Source organism: Oncorhynchus kisutch, linkage group LG5 (assembly GCF_002021735.2).
Source record: "Oncorhynchus kisutch isolate 150728-3 linkage group LG5, Okis_V2, whole genome shotgun sequence".
Lineage (NCBI taxonomy): Eukaryota > Metazoa > Chordata > Actinopteri > Salmoniformes > Salmonidae > Oncorhynchus > Oncorhynchus kisutch.
Window position 1 is genome coordinate 75,475,725 of NC_034178.2, and position 21,172 is coordinate 75,496,896.

Genomic DNA, 21,172 nt, shown 5'->3' on the forward strand with positions numbered 1-21,172 from the left:
TTTACGGACAGTACGATATATTTTATATCCACGAAAATAAAAACACACAGAGAAACGAGTTCAACAAACCACACATTTCAGTCCATGATTTTAATAAAATAAGTATAATACGGCAATGTCGATAACATTGTATTTTTTTTTCTTTTTCCGACACAGCTGTGCAGGGTCAAAACATACAAACCCCAAACAGTTATGATTTTAATGTTTTAATGCAGCAGACGGACAATATATGGTTTCATACAACCCCCACCACCCCAACCCCCAAAAAAGGGGTTGGAAAATGTTAGTAACTTCATTTTAAAGTGCAGTCATCTTCAATCATAAAATATTTTGTTTTCCTGTCACCGACTTGTTAATTCATACTGCCAAAAGGTGGTATAGTATTTACTTTAAAACTCCATACTCAGCAGTGCAAATCAGAAAGGTTGGCAGGCAGCGATGATAGAAAGACTTAATTATAAACTAACAGCATTATTAATTACATAAACTATGCAGCATGGAGCATTCTTATTGGAGAATCGGCTGCCAAATAAACACAATGTCATACTGAAGCCTCGCTTAGACGACCCCCTGAACTGGAAAAGAGAGAGAGGTGAGAGATTGGATAAAATTACATAATGAGGGGAAATGTATTCTGGGTATTGTTACATACAAGGACACACCACTCTGTTAGTGATGTAAAGAGTAGGTAACAATAAGCAGAGATAATGAAACTCGATGGTTGCGTTTACACGGGCAGCCCAGTTCTTATCTGTTGCCCAATTATTGGCAAAGGATATGATCGGATTGGCCAAAAGACCAATTATTGGCAAAATATAAGAATTGGCTACCTGTGCAAATGCAGCCAATTAGTAATTGTCCTGAATGTGCCAATATATCAATCTTCAAAACAAGTTAATCTTGTAATGTTGACAAGACAAAGCATTTCAGACAGTTTTGCAGATTGTAACTTGGCTTTTCAGACAGATTGAGGATGTATTGTTCCTTCAGTTCGTCTGACAGTGGTTGGATGTAGCAGAGGTACAGATTATGATGATCAAAAACAGATTAGCTAGTTAACTCATTTTAGGATTAATTTCTTGTAAACACCAGAATTTATTTTTTTAGATACATTCTCCCAGTAAACCGCTCACAGTTGTGTGTCAATCCTGGATCGTAGAGAAAAGCCCTCCCCCTCAGTCAAGTGCAGCAGAGAAATAGTCGATCCTTCAACATCTTTAAACTGCTATTTTGGAGAGGAAAAACAAAACAATCTTTTAAAAAGGTATTTGAATCTTAATTTGTATACTGTTACTGATTAATACCAGTAAGTACAGCATGTCATCATTTGGGGTAATTATTTTACATACTGAATGATGACAGATTTCTGGTGGTTCTCGTTTACTAAACAAGCGGCCATGGGTAAACTGAGATTTTAATCCTTGCAGCGTCCATAGATTTTTTTTGTATCTATCTGTGCATTTGAAAATGGCACCCTATCCCCTATATAGCGGACTACTAAAGTAGTGCACTATATAGGAAATGGGATGCCATTTGGGACACAAGGCTATATATTGACGCAGGCACAGAGATGAATGTGGCACATAGATATAAGCAACACAGACAGTCCAACAGCATCACATCTCCTTCCATTCATTAGAAGAAAACAAAAAGCTTCAAAAAAATAGATCCAATAAACATAAGACCAACAGTTCTTTCAGAGTCGTCTCACTGTGATGACACAGACAGTTCTTTCAGAGTCGTCTCACTGTGATGAGAGACAGTTCTTTCATAGTCGTCTCACTGTGATGACAGACAGTTCTTTCATAGTCGTCTCACTGTGATGACACAGACAGTTCTTTCATTGTCGTCTCACTGTGATGACAGACAGTTCTTTCAGAGTCGTCTCACTGTGATGACACAGACAGTTCTTTCAGAGTCGTCTCACTGTGATGACACAGACAGTTCTTTCATTGTCGTCTCACTGTGATGACACAGACAGTTCTTTCAGAGTCGTCTCACTGTGATGACACACAGTTCTTTGAGTCGTCTCACTGTGATGACACAGACAGTTCTTTCAGAGTCGTCTCACTGTGATGACACAGACAGTTCTTTCAGAGTCGTCTCACTGTGATGACACAGACAGTTCTTTCAGAGTCGTCTCACTGTGATGACACAGACAGTTCTTTCAGAGTCGTCTCACTGTGATGACACAGACAGTTCTTTCAGAGTCGTCTCACTGTGATGAGAGACAATTCTTTCATAGTCGTCTCACTGTGATGACAGACAATTCTTTCATTGTTGTCTCACTGTGATGACACAGTTCTTTCATAGTCGTCTCACTGTGATGACACAGACAGTTCTTTCATAGTCGTCTCACTGTGATGACAGACAATTCTTTCATAGTCATCTCACTGTGATGACAGACAATTCTTTCAGAGTCGTCTCACTGTGATGACACAGACAGTTCTTTCAGAGTCGTCTCACTGTGATGACATGCTGTTGGTTGGTGGATGTCAGGTCAGAGTCCCAGACAGTTCTTTCATTGTTGTCTCACTGTGATGACATGGCTGTTGGATATCAGGTCAGAGTCCCAGTCCCTCTAAAACACCTGTGGTTCATGTGTTTGCTTTCTGAATCACTTCCCTCACAGTTGCTTGTACGTTTCATTCAAGTCACTTCGCTGTAAATAAGAAGACGTTCCACTGAAATCATGAAGTCCTTCACTGCAGTCTTCCAGATAGACACCATGCTGATGCCACCTCATCTTTAAACCACCTGTACAGTCCACTGACCAGTCATTATTGTGCTAAAGGGAGAACTAACGAGGCGGCCATATTGGAAAGGAGTTGATGCCCCGTCCCCTACCTCAAACCTTAAGGGGCGGGGCTGGGGGTCAACTCATCAGACGGGAACTAAATTTAGAAGCAAAAAAAACCTGAAAGAGCAAAAATATGATTGAGCAGGACGACAGGTAACCTTTAGGGGTGACTGGGACCACAGGGTCAGGACGACAGGTAACCTTTAGGGGTGACTGGGACCACAGGGTCAGGACGACAGGTAACCTTTAGGGGTGACTGGGGCCACAGGGTCAGGACGAGAAGGAAGAGCGGCCCTCTTCAGAGTGTTGGATGCTGCGGTCGATGGTCACTGCTTTCTTCAGTTTGCCTATACTGAATGACGTGATGGAGCTGAGGAGGGCACCACGCCCCACACCGTTGGCAGGAGGAGGACCTGGCCCAGGGAGAGGAGGATGCGGAGGGGCGTGGGACTGGCCAGGGTTATCACTTGGAGGAGGTAGAGGAGGAGGAGGAGGAGGTGGTGCAACTCCTGCATCAACAAGAAATCAACTGTTAAAACATTGAGTGGTAGTCTGATGTATAAGAATACATCAATCTAAATGTTTTCTGTAACAGTGTTTCCAATGTCATCAATTAAACCACCGCCACAGGGATCACAATCTACAATGTTACACTTGAGCTTCAAGCAGTGTTTGAGTCTGCAAAGGCTTCTGAGCAAAACAATTTGTTGGGAGGTGGACAATATCAATGACAATGGTGAAAATAAATATCCCCCCCAAAAAAGGAATAAACGTTAATGTTTTGATCATTGCAGATTGTGACCTTTTAAAGTTGCAGACACCCTTTTACCAAGCAAGCAAAGGCAAATCAATGCAGGAGATTAAATATAAATCTTTAATTAAATTGTAACTATCAATATTTGATGTTTTAGTGAGCAGAAATCTGAAGGTTGGTGTTTGAAAATGGTGAGGTGTTTCAATTTCTCTAACGGACGACACCCCGCGCCATTTCCAAACGGACGACACCCCGCGCCATTTCCAAACGGACGACACCATCTCCAAAACGGACATCTCACTATTACAAAACTGATATAAATCGCGTTGGATTTTGTAATTTACTCTGTTAAGATTGTCATCTAGAATAGGTTCTAGATTCTATAGTATAAAGCTCTAAAATATTTTCATAATTAAGATATGTGGATCCTGCAAAAACAATGTGTTTCTCCATTTAGTATTAGTTTAATCTGGTTTGCTCTGAGCAGTATCATTACATACTTCTACTATGGAGACAAGCCTAACTACAGTGGTACAGAGTACTGTAGTGTAGTGTACTTGCTGTGATTCAGGGTCGACTGCAGCTTTAAAAAACATATAGGAATCATTATTGAATTACTTTACCCCACACATGTTCAAAATGGTGCATGCTCTACTTGGCAGACAGACAGCAAAAAGGGGAGGAAAAGAGAGGCAGATTAATCACTGTTATTGGTCAACGGTACCTTGAGGAGTACAATCAACACTACTGCTAATTCAAACTAAAATGTTCATTATTTACAGTATGGTGTGATTACTGATTAGCTGAGTGGAAAATGAATGGAAAAGTATATATATATATATATATATATATATATATATATATATATATATATATATATATACACAAGAAAGGAAAAAAACATTGAAGTATGACCAGAATAACTACTCAGATGGTCCATCTAGTAATCACATGATGATATGAGGACAACATCATAAAATAAAAAAATACAAATTCAAGTAACCAGTCAGGTTCACCAGCTAAAAACTAAAATAGTCTCACTAGTCTAATATACAGTATGGTTGTTATATATATACACCAATATGCATGCATACAAATACAATCTTCCTTATAAATCACAGGCAATAACATGATCATAATTTTTGATAGAAATCAAGACAGCATGAAATCATATATATATATTTTTTTAAAGTCTCAAAACGGCCTCCATCTAAACCTCTGTACCAGTGCTTAATCTAACCTAATAATATGGACTATTATAATGCCTCTGTTTTACCACAAGGGGGAGCCCCACCATACGGAAAACAGTGCTAAGACATGGTAACAAACATAGACCTCATGCACATCACTGTGGAGGAACTATTACTTCAATCAGTATCAATGGGCAGGGTGCTGACTGATTTCAAAACTGCCAGAGTTATAGTCTGTGTGAACCTGAGGGTCTGGTATCTACCATAGAGTTATAGTCTATGAACCTGAGGGTCTGGTATCTACCATAGAGTTATAGTCTATGAACCTGAGGGTCTGGTATCTACCATAGAGTTATAGTCTATGAACCTGAGGGTCTGGTATCTACCATAGAGTTATAGTCTATGAACCTGAGGGTCTGGTATCTACCATAGAGTTATAGTCTATGAACCTGAGGGTCTGGTATCTACCATAGAGTTATAGTCTATGAACCTGAGGGTCTGGTATCTACCATAGAGTTATAGTCTATGAACCTGAGGGTCTGGTATCTACCATAGAGTTATAGTCTATGAACCTGAGGGTCTGGTATCTACCATAGAGTTATAGTCTGTGTGAACCTGAGGGTCTGGTATCTACCATAGAGTTATAGTCTGTGTGAACCTGAGGGTCTGGTATCTACCATAGAGTTATAGTCTGTGTGAACCTGAGGGTCTGGTATCTACCATAGAGTTATAGTCTGAACCTGAGGGTCTGGTATCTACCATAGAGTTATAGTCTATGAACCTGAGGGTCTGGTATCTACCATAGAGTTATAGTCTGAACCTGAGGGTCTGGTATCTACAATAGAGTTATAGTCTGTGTGAACCTGAGGGTCTGGTATCTACCATAGAGTTATAGTCTGAACCTGAGGGTCTGGTATCTACAATAGAGTTATAGTCTGTGTGAACCTGAGGGTCTGGTATCTACCATAGAGTTATAGTCTGTGTGAACCTGAGGGTCTGGTATCTACCATAGAGTTATTAATTACACTATGGATGGTGTATCAATACACCCAGTCACTACAAAGATACAGACGTCCTTCCTAACTCAGTTGCCGGAGAGGAAGGAAACCACTCAGGGATTTCACCATGAGACCAATGGTGACTTTAAAACAGTTACAGAGTTTAATGGCTGTGACAGGAGAAAACTGAGGATGGATCAACAACATTGTAGTTACTCCACAATACTAACCTAAATGACAGAGTGAAAAGAAGGAAGCCTTTACAGAATAAAAATATTCCAGAACATGCATCCTGTTTGCAACAAGGCACTAAAGTAAAACAGCAAAATATTTAGCGAAGAAATGTCCTTTATGTCCTGAAGACAAATCATTATGTTTGGGGCAAATCCAATAAAACACATCACTGAGTACCACTTCATATTTTCAAGCATGGCTGCATCATGTTATGGGTATGCTGGTCATTGTTAAGGACTGGGGAGTTGTTTTTAAATAAAAAGGGAATGGAGCTAAGCACAAACACAATTCTAGAGGACAAGTTGGTTCAGTCTGTTTTCCACCAGACACTAGGAGATGAATTCACCTTTCAGCAGGACAATAACCTAAAACACAAGGCCACATCTACACTGGGAGATGAAGTCACCTTCCAGCAGGACAATAACCTAAAACACAAGGCCAAATCTACACTGGAGTTGCTTACCGAAACAAAATAGAATGTTCCTGAGAGGCTTAGTTACAGTTTTGACTGAAATTGGCTTGAAAACCTGAAAAAAATTGCTATTTTTTTCCCCCAAAACCTTATTTTACCAGGTAAGTTGACTGAGAACACATTCTCATTTACAGCAACAACCTAGGGAATAGTTACAGGGGGATGGGAGGGGGGATGAATAAGCCAATTGGAAGCTGTCTAGCAATGATTAACAAACCATTTGACAGCGCTTGAAGAATAAAAAAATGCTAATCTTGTACAATCCAACTGTGCAAAGCTCTGAGACTTGCCCAGAACGACTCACAGCTGTCATGGCTGCCAAAGGTGATTCTAACGTAAATTGACTTCGGAGGTTGAATACTTATCATCTAAATCAAGATATGAGGGTTTTATTTTAATTAAATATATATATATATATATATATATATATATATATATTTATTTTTAAACAAAAGTTGTAATTCTTCTTCTACTTTGACAGAGTACTTTGTGTAGATGGATTAATTGTTATTTTTCTCAACCATTTGAATCCCACTTGGTAACAACAACAACAACATAAATAAGGAACATGTCAAAGGGGTGTGAATACTTTCTGAAGACACTGTATGATTCACTGTATGATTCACTGTATGATTCACTGTATGATTCACGTTGGAATGATTTCTGAATGGCAAACGGATTTATAGTAGATCGACTTTAGTCAGTAAATACAACACCTTTTTATAAAACTACTCAACACTTGTTGTTTTAGTTGTCAATTAAAACCCAGTACATAGCCTACAATAAGCTCCTAGAAACGCATCGGACAGATTTTTGGAGAGAGTGAAACCTCTCGCTTTGGCTTTTCCTCTCTGCTGCTTTTCCCTGTCATGGCTTTGTGACTGACAGGCGCTTGTCCTATCAACCGCTAGAAGACGTTCGTTCTAGTGGGAGCAGCTTGTCCTATCAACCGCTAGAAGACGTTCGTTCTAGTGGGAGCAGCTTGTCCTATCAACCGCTAGAAGACGTTCGTTCTAGTGGGAGCAGCTTGTCCTATCAACCGCTAGAAGACGTTCGTTCTAGTGGGAGCAGCTTGTCCTATCAATCGCTAGAAGACGTTCGTTCTAGTGGGAGCAGCTTGTCCTATCAATCGCTAGAAGACGTTCGTTCTAGTGGGAGCAGCTTGTCCTATCAATCGCTAGAAGACGTTCGTTCTAGTGGGAGCAGCTTGTCCTATCAATCGCTAGAAGACGTTCGTTCTAGTGGGAGCAGCTTGTCCTATCAATCGCTAGAAGATGTTCGTTCTAGTGGGAGCAGCTTGTCCTATCAATCGCTAGAAGACGTTCGTTCTAGTGGGAGCAGCTTGTCCTATCAACCGCTAGAAGACGTTCGTTCTAGTGGGAGCAGCTTGTCCTATCAATCGCTAGAAGATGTTCGTTCTAGTGGGAGCAGCTTGTCCTATCAATCGCTAGAAGACGTTCGTTCTAGTGGGAGCAGCTTGTCCTATCAATCGCTAGAAGATGTTCGTTCTAGTGGGAGAAGGCTCGACGGACAAGTAAATAGAAAACCTTTAAATGAAAAGTAGCCTAGTTAATACGAAGTGGAAAACGTATCCGACTGAAAATGAGTGTGTAACAGGTCGATTAGCCTCCAGACGGCGCTAGTGGGAAACACTGTTTACTATAACAGGCTGATTAGCCTCCAGACGGCGCTAGTGGAAAACACTGTTTACTATAACAGGCTGATTAGCCTCCAGACGGCACTAGTGGGAAACACTGTTTAACATAACAGGTCGATTAGCCTCCAGACGGCACTAGTGGGAAACAGGTCGATAAGCCGCCAGACGGCGCTAGTGGAAAACACTTTAACATAACAGGCTGATTAATGCAACTTTTAGTAACATCTTCATGGTAATATAGTTGGTACCTACCTGTAGTGTGTGGAGGGGTGGGGGAGGAGGGAGAGGTCGGTGGGGAGCTGGCTCCTGAACCTAAAGACAGGAAGATAGACATCCGATCAGTCAGTCAGTCAGCCAGTCAGTCAGCCAGCCAGCATTGCATTGTAAACAGTGTTGCCATGTCAGTGTTGCCATGTCGGTGTTGCCACGGTAAACAAAGCTGTTATGTCATCCATGTGTATGGACATTTTCTAATGCCAGTATTAAAATCCTAAACTATAGTACAATATAACTATCGAAGTCAGCGGTCTCTCAAACCCTGTTCCTGGAGAGCTACCCTCCTGTAGGTTTTAACTCCAACCCCAGTTGTAACTAACCTGATTCAGTTTATCAACCAGTTAATTGTCAGAATCATGTGTTCTAGATTAGGGTCGGAGTTAAAACCTACAGGAGGGTATCTCTCCAGGAACAGGGTCGGAGTTAAAACCTACAGGAGGGTCTCTCTCCAGGAACAGGGTCGGAGTTAAAACCTACAGGAGGGTATCTCTCCAGGAACAGGGTCGGAGTTAAAACCTACAGGAGGGTATCTCTCCAGGAACAGGGTCGGAGTTAAAACCTACAGGAGGGTAGCTCTCCAGGAACAGGGTCGGAGTTAAAACCTACAGGAGGGTAGCTCTCCAGGAACAGGGTCGGAGTTAAAACCTACAGGAGGGTTTCTCTCCAGGAACAGGGTCGGAGTTAAAACCTACAGGAGGGTAGCTCTCCAGGAACAGGGTCGGAGTTAAAACCTATAGGAGGGTAGCTCTCCAGGAACAGGGTTGGATTTAACCTACAGGAGGGTAGCTCTCCAGGAACAGGGTCGGAGTTAACCTACAGGAGGGTAGCTCTCCAGGAACAGGGTCGGAGTTAACCTACAGGAGGGTAGCTCTCCAGGAACAGGGTTGGAGTTAAAACCTATAGGAGGGTAGCTCTCCAGGAACAGGGTTGGATTTAACCTACAGGAGGGTAGCTCTCCAGGAACAGGGTTGGAGTTAAAACCTATAGGAGGGTAGCTCTCCAGGAACAGGGTTGGGAGCAGAGCTTTACTATGGTATTACCTTGCAGCCTCCACTAGAGCATGCTTTAGCCACATTGAAAAACACAGTTCACATTTTAGTCTTATAATAAAGAGTTAATACCTTTGTTTGAGCACTCGGCAGGAGTATATTAATGGTCTATTTAAACCATAGTGCTGATGACATACCAGAGTTGTTGTTGTACTTCACAGAGAGATCCTCCTCGTTCTCATAGGCCGACTGTCTGGACTTCTACAAACAAACAAACATATTTCTATCAACGACAATTCTGCTACAAAATGATAATGAATCGTGTGTGTGTGCTAGGGATCTGCTTCTTTCCCTTGTAAGATGATTCAATACGTATCTAGATATATGGACTGGTACCATACGTATCTAGACACATGGACTGGTACCACACAGGAACCAAACGAATCTAGATACATGGACTGGTACCATACGTATCTAGACACATGGACTGGTACCACACAGGAACCAAACGAATCTAGATACATGGACTGGTACCATACAGGAACCATACGTATCTAGATACATGGACTGGTACCATACGTATCTAGATACATGGACTGGTACCACACAGGAACCAAACGAATCTAGATACATGGACTGGTACCATACGTATCTAGATACATGGACTGGTACCATACAGGAACCATACGTATCTAGACACATGGACTGGTACCATACGCATCTAGATACATGGACTGGTACCATACAGGAACCATACGTATCTAGACACATGGACTGGTACCATACGCATCTAGATACATGGACTGGTACCATACGTATCTAGATACATGGACTGGTACCATACAGGAACCATACGTATCTAGATACATGGACTGGTACCACACAGGAACCATACGTACAGTTGAAACCGGAAATTAATAAAGGAGACTAGACATCTACCACCCCACTATCAGATTAGAGCCATAATGGAGACATCTACCCCCCCACTACCACTATCAGATTAGAGCCATAAGGGAGACACCTACCCCCCCACTACCACTATCAGATTAGAGCCATAATGGAGACTAGACATCTTCCACCCCACTATCAGATGAGAGCCATAATGGAGACTAGACATCTACCACCCCACTATCAGATTAGAGCCATAATGGAGACATCTACCCCCCCACTACCACTATCAGATTAGAGCCATAATGGAGACTAGACATCTACCACCCCACTATCAGATTAGAGCCATAATGGAGACTAGACATCTACCACCTCACTATCAGATTAGAGCCATAATGGAGACATCTACCCCCCCCACTACCACTATCAGATTAGAGCCATAATGGAGACTAGACATCTTCCACCCCACTATCAGATTAGAGTCATAATGGAGACTAGACATCTACCACCCCACTATCAGATTAGAGCCATAATGGAGACATCTACCCCCCCACTACCACTATCAGATTAGAGCCATAAGGGAGACATCTACCCCCCCACTATCAGATTAGAGCCATAATGGAGACTAGACATCTACCCCCCCACTACCACTATCAGATTAGAGCCATAATGGAGACTAGACATTTTCCACCCCACTATCAGATTAGAGTCATAATGGAGACTAGACATCTACCACCCCACTATCAGATTAGAGCCATAATGGAGACATCTACCCCCCCACTACCACTATCAGATTAGAGCCATAAGGGAGACACCTACCCCCCCACTACCACTATCAGATTAGAGCCATAATGGAGACTAGACATCTTCCACCCCACTATCAGATGAGAGCCATAATGGAGACTAGACATCTACCACCCCACTATCAGATTAGAGCCATAATGGAGACATCTACCCCCCCACTACCACTATCAGATTAGAGCCATAATGGAGACTAGACATCTACCACCCCACTATCAGATTAGAGCCATAATGGAGACTAGACATCTACCACCTCACTATCAGATTAGAGCCATAATGGAGACATCTACCCCCCCCACTACCACTATCAGATTAGAGCCATAATGGAGACTAGACATCTTCCACCCCACTATCAGATTAGAGTCATAATGGAGACTAGACATCTACCACCCCACTATCAGATTAGAGCCATAATGGAGACATCTACCCCCCCACTACCACTATCAGATTAGAGCCATAAGGGAGACATCTACCCCCCCACTATCAGATTAGAGCCATAATGGAGACTAGACATCTACCCCCCCACTACCACTATCAGATTAGAGCCATAATGGAGACTAGACATTTTCCACCCCACTATCAGATTAGAGTCATAATGGAGACTAGACATCTACCACCCCACTATCAGATTAGAGCCATAATGGAGACATCTACCCCCCCACTACCACTATCAGATTAGAGCCATAAGGGAGACACCTACCCCCCCACTATCAGATTAGAGCCATAATGGAGACTAGACATCTTCCACCCCACTATCAGATTAGAGCCATAATGGAGACTAGACATCTACCACCCCACTATCAGATTAGAGCCATAATGGAGACTAGACATCTACCACCTCACTATCAGATTAGAGCCATAATGGAGACATCTATCCCCCCCACTACCACTATCAGATTAGAGCCATAATGGAGACTAGACATCTTCCACCCCACTATCAGATTAGAGTCATAATGGAGACTAGACATCTACCACCCCACTATCAGATTAGAGCCATAATGGAGACATCTACCCCCCCACTACCACTATCAGATTAGAGCCATAAGGGAGACATCTACCCCCCCACTATCAGATTAGAGCCATAATGGAGACTAGACATCTACCACCCCACTACCACTATCAGATTAGAGCCATAATGGAGACTAGACATCTACCACCCCACTACCACTATCAGATTAGAGCCATAAGGGAGACATCTACCCCCCCACTACCACTATCAGATTAGAGCCATAATGGAGACTAGACATCTACCACCCCACTATCAGATTAGAGCCCTAATGGAGACTAGACATCTACCACCCCACTATCAGATTAGAGCCATAATGGAGACATCTACCCCCCCACTACCACTATCAGATTAGAGCCATAAGGGAGACACCTACCCCCCCGCTACCACTATCAGATTAGAGCCATAAGGGAGACATCTACCCCCCCACTATCAGATTAGAGCCATAATGGAGACTAGACATCTACCACCCCACTATCAGATTAGAGCCAAAATGGAGACTCGACATCTACCCCCCCACTACCACTATCAGATTAGAGCCATGAAGGACACTAGACATCTACCACCCCACTACCACTATCAGATTAGAGCCATAAGGGAGACATCTACCCCCCCACTACCACTATCAGATTAGAGCCATAATGGAGACTAGACATCTACCCCCCCACTACCACTATCAGATTAGAGCCATGAAGGACACTAGACATCTACCCCCCCACTACCACTATCAGATTAGAGACATAAAGGAGACATCTACCACCCCACTACCACTATCAGATTAGAGCCATAAGGGGGACATCTACTACCCCACCCCACGATCAGATTAGAGCCATAAGGGGGACATCTACTACCCCACTACCACTATCAGATTAGAGCCATAAGGGGGACATCTACCACCCCACTACCACTATCAGATTAGAGCCATAAGGGAGAAATCTACCACCCCACTACCACTATCAGATTAGAGCCATAAGGGAGACATCTACCCCCCCACTACCACTATCAGATTAGAGCCATAATGGAGACTAGACATCTACCACCCCACTACCACTATCAGATTAGAGCCATAATGGAGACTAGACATCTACCCCCCCACTACCACTATCAGATTAGAGCCATAATGGAGACTAGACATCTACCCCCCCACTACCACTATCAGATTAGAGCCATAATGGAGACTAGACATCTACCACCCCACTATCGCTATCAGATTAGAGCCATAATGGAGACTAGACATCTACCCCCCCACTACCACTATCAGATTAGAGCCATAATGGAGACTAGACATCTACCCCCCCACTACCACTATCAGATTAGAGCCATAATGGAGACTAGACATCTACCACCCCACTACCGCTATCAGATTAGAGCCATAATGGAGACTAGACATCTACCACCCCACTACCACTATCAGATTAGAGCCATAATGGAGACTAGACATCTACCACTCCACTACCACTATCAGATTAGAGCCATAATGGAGACTAGACATCTACCCCCCCACTACCGCTATCAGATTAGAGCCATAATGGAGACTAGACATCTACCCCCCCACTACCGCTATCAGATTAGAGCCATAATGGAGACTAGACATCTACCACCCCACTACCACTATCAGATTAGAGCCATAATGGAGACTAGACATCAACCACCCCACTACCACTATCAGATTAGAGCCATAATGGAGACTAGACATCTACCACCCCACTACCGCTATCAGATTAGAGCCATAATGGAGACTAGACATCTACCACCCCACTACCTCTATCAGATTAGAGCCATAATGGAGACTAGACATCTACCACCCCACTACCGCTATCAGATTAGAGCCATAATGGAGACTAGACATCTACCACCCCACTACCACTATCAGATTAGAGCCATAATGGAGACTAGACATCTACCCCCCCACTACCGCTATCAGATTAGAGCCATAATGGAGACTAGACATCTACCCCCCCACTACCACTATCAGATTAGAGCCATAATGGAGACTAGACATCAACCACCCCACTACCACTATCAGATTAGAGCCATAATGGAGACTAGACATCTACCCCCCCACTACCACTATCAGATTAGAGCCATAATGGAGACTAGACATCTACCCCCCCACTACCACTATCAGATTAGAGCCATAATGGAGACTAGACATCAACCACCCCACTACCACTATCAGATTAGAGCCATAATGGAGACTAGACATCTACCCCCCCCACTACCACTATCAGATTAGAGCCATAATGGAGACTAGACATCTACCCCCCCACTACCACTATCAGATTAGAGCCATAAGGGAGACATCTACCACCCCACTACCGCTATCAGATTAGAGCCATAAGGGAGACATCTACCACCCCACTACCACTATCAGATTAGAGCCATAAGGGAGACATCTACCACCCCACTACCACTATCAGATTAGAGCCATAATGGAGACTAGACATCTACCACCCCACTACCGCTATCAGATTAGAGCCATAATGGAGACTAGACATCTACCCCCCCACTACCACTATCAGATTAGAGCCATAATGGAGACTAGACATCAACCACCCCACTACCACTATCAGATTAGAGCCATAATGGAGACTAGACATCAACCACCCCACTACCACTATCAGATTAGAGCCATAATGGAGACTAGACATCTACCCCCCTGCCCATATACACTGACTGTTCAAAAGAAAACTATTGCTGATGGTGGACCTGGACTATCTAAATAAACATCCAGGTGAGAAGTCTCCCCGAGGTTACTTTTATTCTGGTAAAACACAATGTTCAACAGTGAACTGGCAATTCGTAAAATTTTAAGTGATTTTCTGACCAATGCATGTTACATTTTGAATGGTTTGGAGTCCACGGACCAATGCACTTGTATCTTAAACATTTGAAATCGGGAACTGATGCGTATCGGTGGATAATTGTCATTCTTGGGGGGAAAAAGCAAAAGTCTAAAAGTATTTGGTTTTAAATGTACTTAAGTATCAAAAGTAAAAGTAAAGTATAAATAATTTCAAATTCCTTAAATTAGGCAAAGGATTTTCTTGATTTTTCAATTAATGGATTCCTAAGGGGTACACTCCAATCACTAAAGCATTTGTGTTTAGTGATTCTACCAGATCAGAGGCAGTAGGGATGATCAGGGATGTTCTCTGTTTAGTGAGTCAGTCAGATCAGAGGCAGTAGGGATGACCAGGGATGTTCTCTGTTTAGTGAGTCCTCCAGATCAGAGGCAGTAGGGATGATCAGGGATGTTCTCTGTTTAGTGAGTCAGTCAGATCAGAGGCAGTAGGGATGACCAGGGATGTTCTCTGTTTAGTGAGTCAGTCAGATCAGAGGCAGTAGGGATGACCAGGGATGTTCTCTGTTTAGTGAGTCCTCCAGATCAGAGGCAGTAGGGATGACCAGGGATGTTCTCTGTTTAGTGAGTCAGTCAGATCAGAGGCAGTAGGGATGACCAGGGATGTTCTCTGTTTAGTGAGTCAGTCAGATCAGAGGCAGTAGGGATGACCAGGGATGTTCTCTGTTTAGTGAGTCAGTCAGATCAGAGGCAGTAGGGATGACCAGGGATGTTCTCTGTTTAGTGAGTCAGTCAGATCAGAGGCAGTAGGGATGACCAGGGATGTTCTCTGTTTAGTGAGTCAGTCAGATCAGAGGCAGTAGGGATGATCAGGGATGTTCTCTGTTTAGTGAGTCAGTCAGATCAGAGGCAGTAGGGATGACCAGGGATGTTCTCTGTTTAGTGAGTCAGTCAGATCAGAGGCAGTAGGGATGACCAGGGATGTTCTCTGTTTAGTGAGTCAGTCAGATCAGAGGCAGTAGGGATGACCAGGGATGTTCTCTGTTTAGTGAGTCAGTCAGATCAGAGGCAGTAGGGATGACCAGGGATGTTCTCTGTTTAGTGAGTCCTCCAGATCAGAGGCAGTAGGGATGACCAGGGATGTTCTCTGTTTAGTGAGTCAGTCAGATCAGAGGCAGTAGGGATGACCAGGGATGTTCTCTGTTTAGTGAGTCAGTCAGATCAGAGGCAGTAGGGATGACCAGGGATGTCCTCTTGATAAGTGTGTGAATTAGACCATTTTCCTGTCCTGCTAAGTATACAAAATGTAACAAGTACTTTTGGGTGTCAGGGGAAAATGGAGTAAAAAGTACATTATTATCTTTAGGAATGTAGTGAAGTACAAGTAAATATAAATAGTAAAGTACAGATCCCCCCCAAAACAACAGTTATAAATAGTAAAAGTACAGATCCCCCCAAAACAACAGTTATAAATAGTAAAGTACAGATCCCCCCAAAACAACAGTTATAAATAGTAAAGTACAGATCCCCCCAAAACAACAGTTATAAATTGTAAAGTACAGATCCCCCCAAAACAACAGTTATAAATTGTAAAGTACAGGATCCCCCCAAAACAACAGTTATAAATAGTAAAGTACAGGATCCCCCCAAAACAACAGTTATTTAAAGTATTTGTACTTAAAGTACTTTATACCGCTGATCGTTACATCCCTAGAGTCTGTGACGGGGTGCCCGAGTCTGTGACGGGGTGCCCGAGTCTGTGACGGGGTGCCCGAGTCTGTGACGGGGTGCCCGAGTCTGTGACGGGGTGCCCGAGTCTGTGACGGGGTGCCCGAGTCTGTGACGGGGTGCCCGAGACGGGGTGCCCGAGACGGGGTGCCCGAGACGGGGTGCCCGAGACGGGGTGCCCGAGACGGGGTGCCCGAGACGGGGTGCCCGAGACGGGGTGCCCGAGACGGGGTGCCCGAGACGGGGTGCCCGAGACGGGGTGCCCGAGACGGGGTGCCCGAGACGGGGTGCCCGAGACGGGGTGCCCGAGTCTGTGACGGGGTGCCCGAGTCTGTGACGGGGTGCCCGAGTCTGTGACGGGGTGCCCGAGTCTGTGACGGGGTGCCCGAGTCTGTGACGGGGTGCCCGAGACGGGGTGCCCGAGACGGGGTGCCCGAGACGGGGTGCCCGAGACGGGGTGCCCGAGACGGGGTGCCCGAGACGGGGTGCCCGAGACGGGGTGCCCGAGACGGGGTGCCCGAGACGGGACGGGGTGCCCGAGACGGGGTGCCCGAGACGGGGTGCCCGAGACGGGGTGCCCGAGTCTGTGACGGGGTGCCCGAGTCTGTGACTGGGTGCCCGAGTCTGTGACGGGGTGCCCGAGTCTGTGACGGGGTGCCCGAGTCTGTGACGGGGTGCCCGAGTCTGTGACGGGGTGCCCGAGTCTGTGACGGGGTGCCCGAGTCTGAGACGGGGTGCCCGAGTCTGTGACGGTGTGCCCGAGTCTGTGACGGTGTTCTCTACCTTTCTAGCCAGTATCTTCCTCCTCCTCTTCTCCTCCTCTGAGCCGTGGTGGGACTGAGCTCTGGTCAGCCTCCTGTGCTGCTGGTTCTGAGGAGATGATCAAACACCAATCAATCCATCAATCGCTTGTTCCTTTCTTGCATCCATCCATCCACCCACCCATCCCAGCTTTTCTGGCTTCAGGAAACTGGCTGTAAGGAGTAAATATACCAACCGTTTTCTGCTCTTCTTGGAGCCGCTTTTCCATGCACTCTTTGGCGGTTTTCAAGGCGTCTCTTAATTTGGTGGGGATCTTGAACTGGAGTTTCTCTGAGTGAAACAGCAGCACATCGCTGAACAGCCTACCAGGACAGAGAGTGAGAGTGAGAGCGAGAGAGAGAGACTTCATTATTGACCGTTTTCAAAGATAACACACAAGTGCTGCACGTTATCTACAAAGGCAAATAAAGTGACGCCTTCTTCAGTGGTCGGCTATGATGTGATCTCCTCACGGATGGGTTGTTGAAATGCACTCTACTCACGGTGTCTGCAGCAGTTGTGCAACAGTGGGCATCCCAGTCTTACAGGCATCTGTGGACAGGATGGATTGCAGCACAGACACTACGGAGAGAGGAGAGGTCAGGGACACATCAGGAGAGAGGAGATGAGATGAGAGGACAAGGAAACATCGGGAGAGATGAGAGGACAACATCGGGAGAGATGAGAGGACAACATCGGGAGAGATGAGAGGACAACATCGGGAGAGATGAGAGGACAACATCGGGAGAGATGAGAGGACAACATCAGCAGAGATGAGAGAACAACATCAGGAGAGATGAGGAAAGGGAAAGTGTATAAAAGCCCCATATATTTGATTTTAGAATCCTCTAAATGTAATTAGATCTACAAAGACTTTATTGATCTGCCAGTATTTTCATTTAGAGATTCTGGTAAACTCTGATGTTTCCTTTTATATGTCCTATCAATTATTATTCCCCATGGCAACCACTTATTATTCCCCATGGCAACAAGACATTTGTTATACAAAGCCTACCAGATGATGTAACTGTAGTGTTAATTCTGTGTGTGTGTTATTTTTCTCTTATTGTAAATAGAGTATAGAGATTGTTGACATTACTGACATTAATGTACTATGGTTTATTGGATTTACATTGTAGTCATTTTAAATGTATTTTATTCTGTTTCCCCTCTGTACACAGACCACGTGTATACTCTGTTTCGTCATTAAATTAAATCCAAATTAGATTCAACTCCTAGACTGGGCTTCTGTGTCTGTCACTCTTTGACCAGAGTGCAGTCTGATATCCGTTTACTCCAAGTGACCTATCCGCACAGAGTATCAGACTCCCTTTTAAATGGTCTTTTCGAACCGGAATGATGGACACCAGATCTCCCAAGGGACCCAGGCCCAGATGACCGTCCACAACGGCAGATACAGCAGCTGTAAACGACTGGAGCAAAACGTAGGCAACCCTACCAACACGCTCTAAGAACCACTCAAAGTGCTTACAGAGTTGAGGGTATTCTAACTGGTGAGCCCTCCGCCACAGGTCAGCTTCAGGCAAGCCACGCCCCCGATGAAGACAACCATGGTGATATGACGACACTGCTAACAACCCAGCAGACGTCATCACGAGGGGGGGGGGGGGGGGGGGGACTCTGGCTGAGCTAACACGAGTGAACCACTGGACTCTGGAACCGCTTCCTGCAACAGTCACCTGACACGTGATGCTCAGTACAGCTAGAGAAGAGGCACACCGCTGAATGTCGCAAAATTTACATTCTGAGGACAGGTCAACTTTACTCCTGATCCTGTAAAAAGTAGACTGGAGCATGTCTCATCACAGTTGGAAAGGAGCTCTGTGAGTCCGTGTACCAAACTATGATTTCAACTGTTGGTGATCCCAAGCCCTCAAGGCACGACGTGGAGACTTTCCTGCTTATAAAGGACAGCGGGAGAGTTTCGCAGAGGAGATCAAGGCCCTCGAAGCCGACAAGCCAGTACAGAGGAGATCAAGGCCCTCGAAGCCGACAAGCCAGTACAGAGGAGATCAAGGCCCTCGAAGCCGACAAGCCGGGAACAGAGGAGATCAAGGCCCTCGAAGCCGACAAGCCAGTACAGAGGAGATCAAGGCCCTCGAAGCCGACAAGCCAGTACAGAGGAGATCAAGGCCCTCGAAGCCGACAAGCCAGTACAGAGGAGATCAAGGCCCTCGAAGCCGACAAGCCAGTACAGAGGAGATCAAGGCCCTCGAAGCCGACAAGCCAGTACAGAGGAGATCAAGGCCCTCGAAGCCGACAAGCCAGTACAGAGGAGATCAAGGCCCTTGAAGCCGACAAGCCAGTAGAGGAGCAGCTGTCTCTGTTCATCGTCTCCTGAGTACGACCAAAGCCCTAGGTCTTATTTGGATTGGCAACCGGCTTCGTCAAGCTGAATCTCTGCCTCTTGACGTTCTCCATCCTGTCGTTTTGGACTCACATCCAGGACTAGAAAGAATGTTTGCCGAGATTTGTCGGACCTTGTGGATAAGACTTGGCCGGGAGGCCATTCAACGACATCAACCCACCTGTCTCAAGTGCAGGAAATGGCGAGCAAATCCTGTTGTCCCGAAGACGGCAGACCTCCCTGCCTCTGGTTTTACAAGCAGTTTTTCCTTACTTACTTTTTGTTGCAGTGTCATGTACACATTTAAAGTGCCGTTTAAATACAAAACAAAATTGACAATACAACTTTCATAAAAGTTACATACCAATAAAACATTTTTAAAAAATACAATTAAAATAATAAAAAGACTAGCCTGCTGGCCTTACTGAGTCAATCAATTACTATTTAGGAGGGATATCACACCTGGCACAAATGATTGTCTGGTTCTGTTTTTCCCTGCTGAGGGATGCCCTATACCTGCGCCCAGAGGGGAGTATTTCAAAGTCAGGGTACATCGGGTGGCTTGGGTCAAAAATGATTTTGTGAGCCGCGGAGGGCCCTGACCGTAAATATCTCATCCAGGCCTGTCTGTTTGTCTGTTTGACTCCAAGTACCTTGCTTACTGCTTACTGTGAGATAGGAAGTCATCTTTAAGTGCCTCACCACTTGCTGCACCCACCTCGATCTTCTGACCAGAATGGACGCAAAAACCTTTGATGGCTCCCCGCTGCTTCATTGCCCGACGAGGAAAACCCTTTGAGATCCTGTCGGACAATGGGACCAACTTACGAGGGGCGGACAGAGAGCTGCAAGGGTCCTTCGTGGCCCTCGGATCTACGCACCAGGAACAGCTGGCTGAACAGAAGATTACCCGAACGCACCACATTTTGGAGGCGCCTGGGAGAGGGAAATAAGGTCTGTGAAGAATGCTCTTCATGTAGCAGTCGGAGACAAAATCACAACATGAAGATGTCCTCCTGACGATCCTCACGGAGGTGAAAGGTATTCTGAACTCTAAGCACCTTGGCTATGTTTCAGCAGACGTAGCAGACCCTCATCCAGTTACACCTAATCTGCTCTTGATGGGGCTGCATGATGCTTCTTGGACGATGCCATTGGTCAGATCCTGGTGGACCACTTATTCATGCGGAACTATTTGCCAAGTCTTCAACAGTCAGAAGTGACTGAAGGACACTCCAGACTTGAAGGTTGGACAAGTGGCCATGGTAGTGGATACTCTGCTACCACGAGCTTCATGGCCCATCGGACGGATAGTGAAGACAGTACCAGGTGCAGATGGAAGAATCCGGACTGCGGAGGTCAGACGGAGAGTGAAGATGATACCAGGTGCAGATGGAAGAATCCGGA

The 21,172-nt window shown here is 45.0% G+C and overlaps 1 protein-coding gene across 6 annotated transcripts in view; it reads right to left on the reverse strand.

Moving 5' to 3' along the window:
• Positions 1–59: 59 nt before the first annotated feature.
• The window catches only part of pxk (PX domain containing serine/threonine kinase), a 62,817-nt gene continuing 41,704 nt past the window's right edge, over positions 60–21,172 (reverse strand). For 3 of the 6 annotated variants that reach the window (XM_031825829.1, XM_031825830.1, XM_031825828.1), the window contains 7 exons: positions 17,901–17,979; positions 17,594–17,720; positions 17,380–17,466; positions 9,568–9,631; positions 8,358–8,417; positions 4,178–4,205; positions 60–3,309 (listed from right to left, as the gene is read on the reverse strand). In XM_031825829.1, the coding sequence (XP_031681689.1) occupies positions 4,189–4,205; positions 8,358–8,417; positions 9,568–9,631; positions 17,380–17,466; positions 17,594–17,720; positions 17,901–17,979 (434 nt within the window). In that variant the 3' untranslated portion in view covers positions 60–3,309; positions 4,178–4,188. The remainder of the gene's footprint in view (positions 3,310–4,177; positions 4,206–8,357; positions 8,418–9,567; positions 9,632–17,379; positions 17,467–17,593; positions 17,721–17,900; positions 17,980–21,172) is intronic. The other 3 variants (XM_031825826.1, XM_031825827.1, XR_004210119.1) reach the window with 2 other exon arrangements.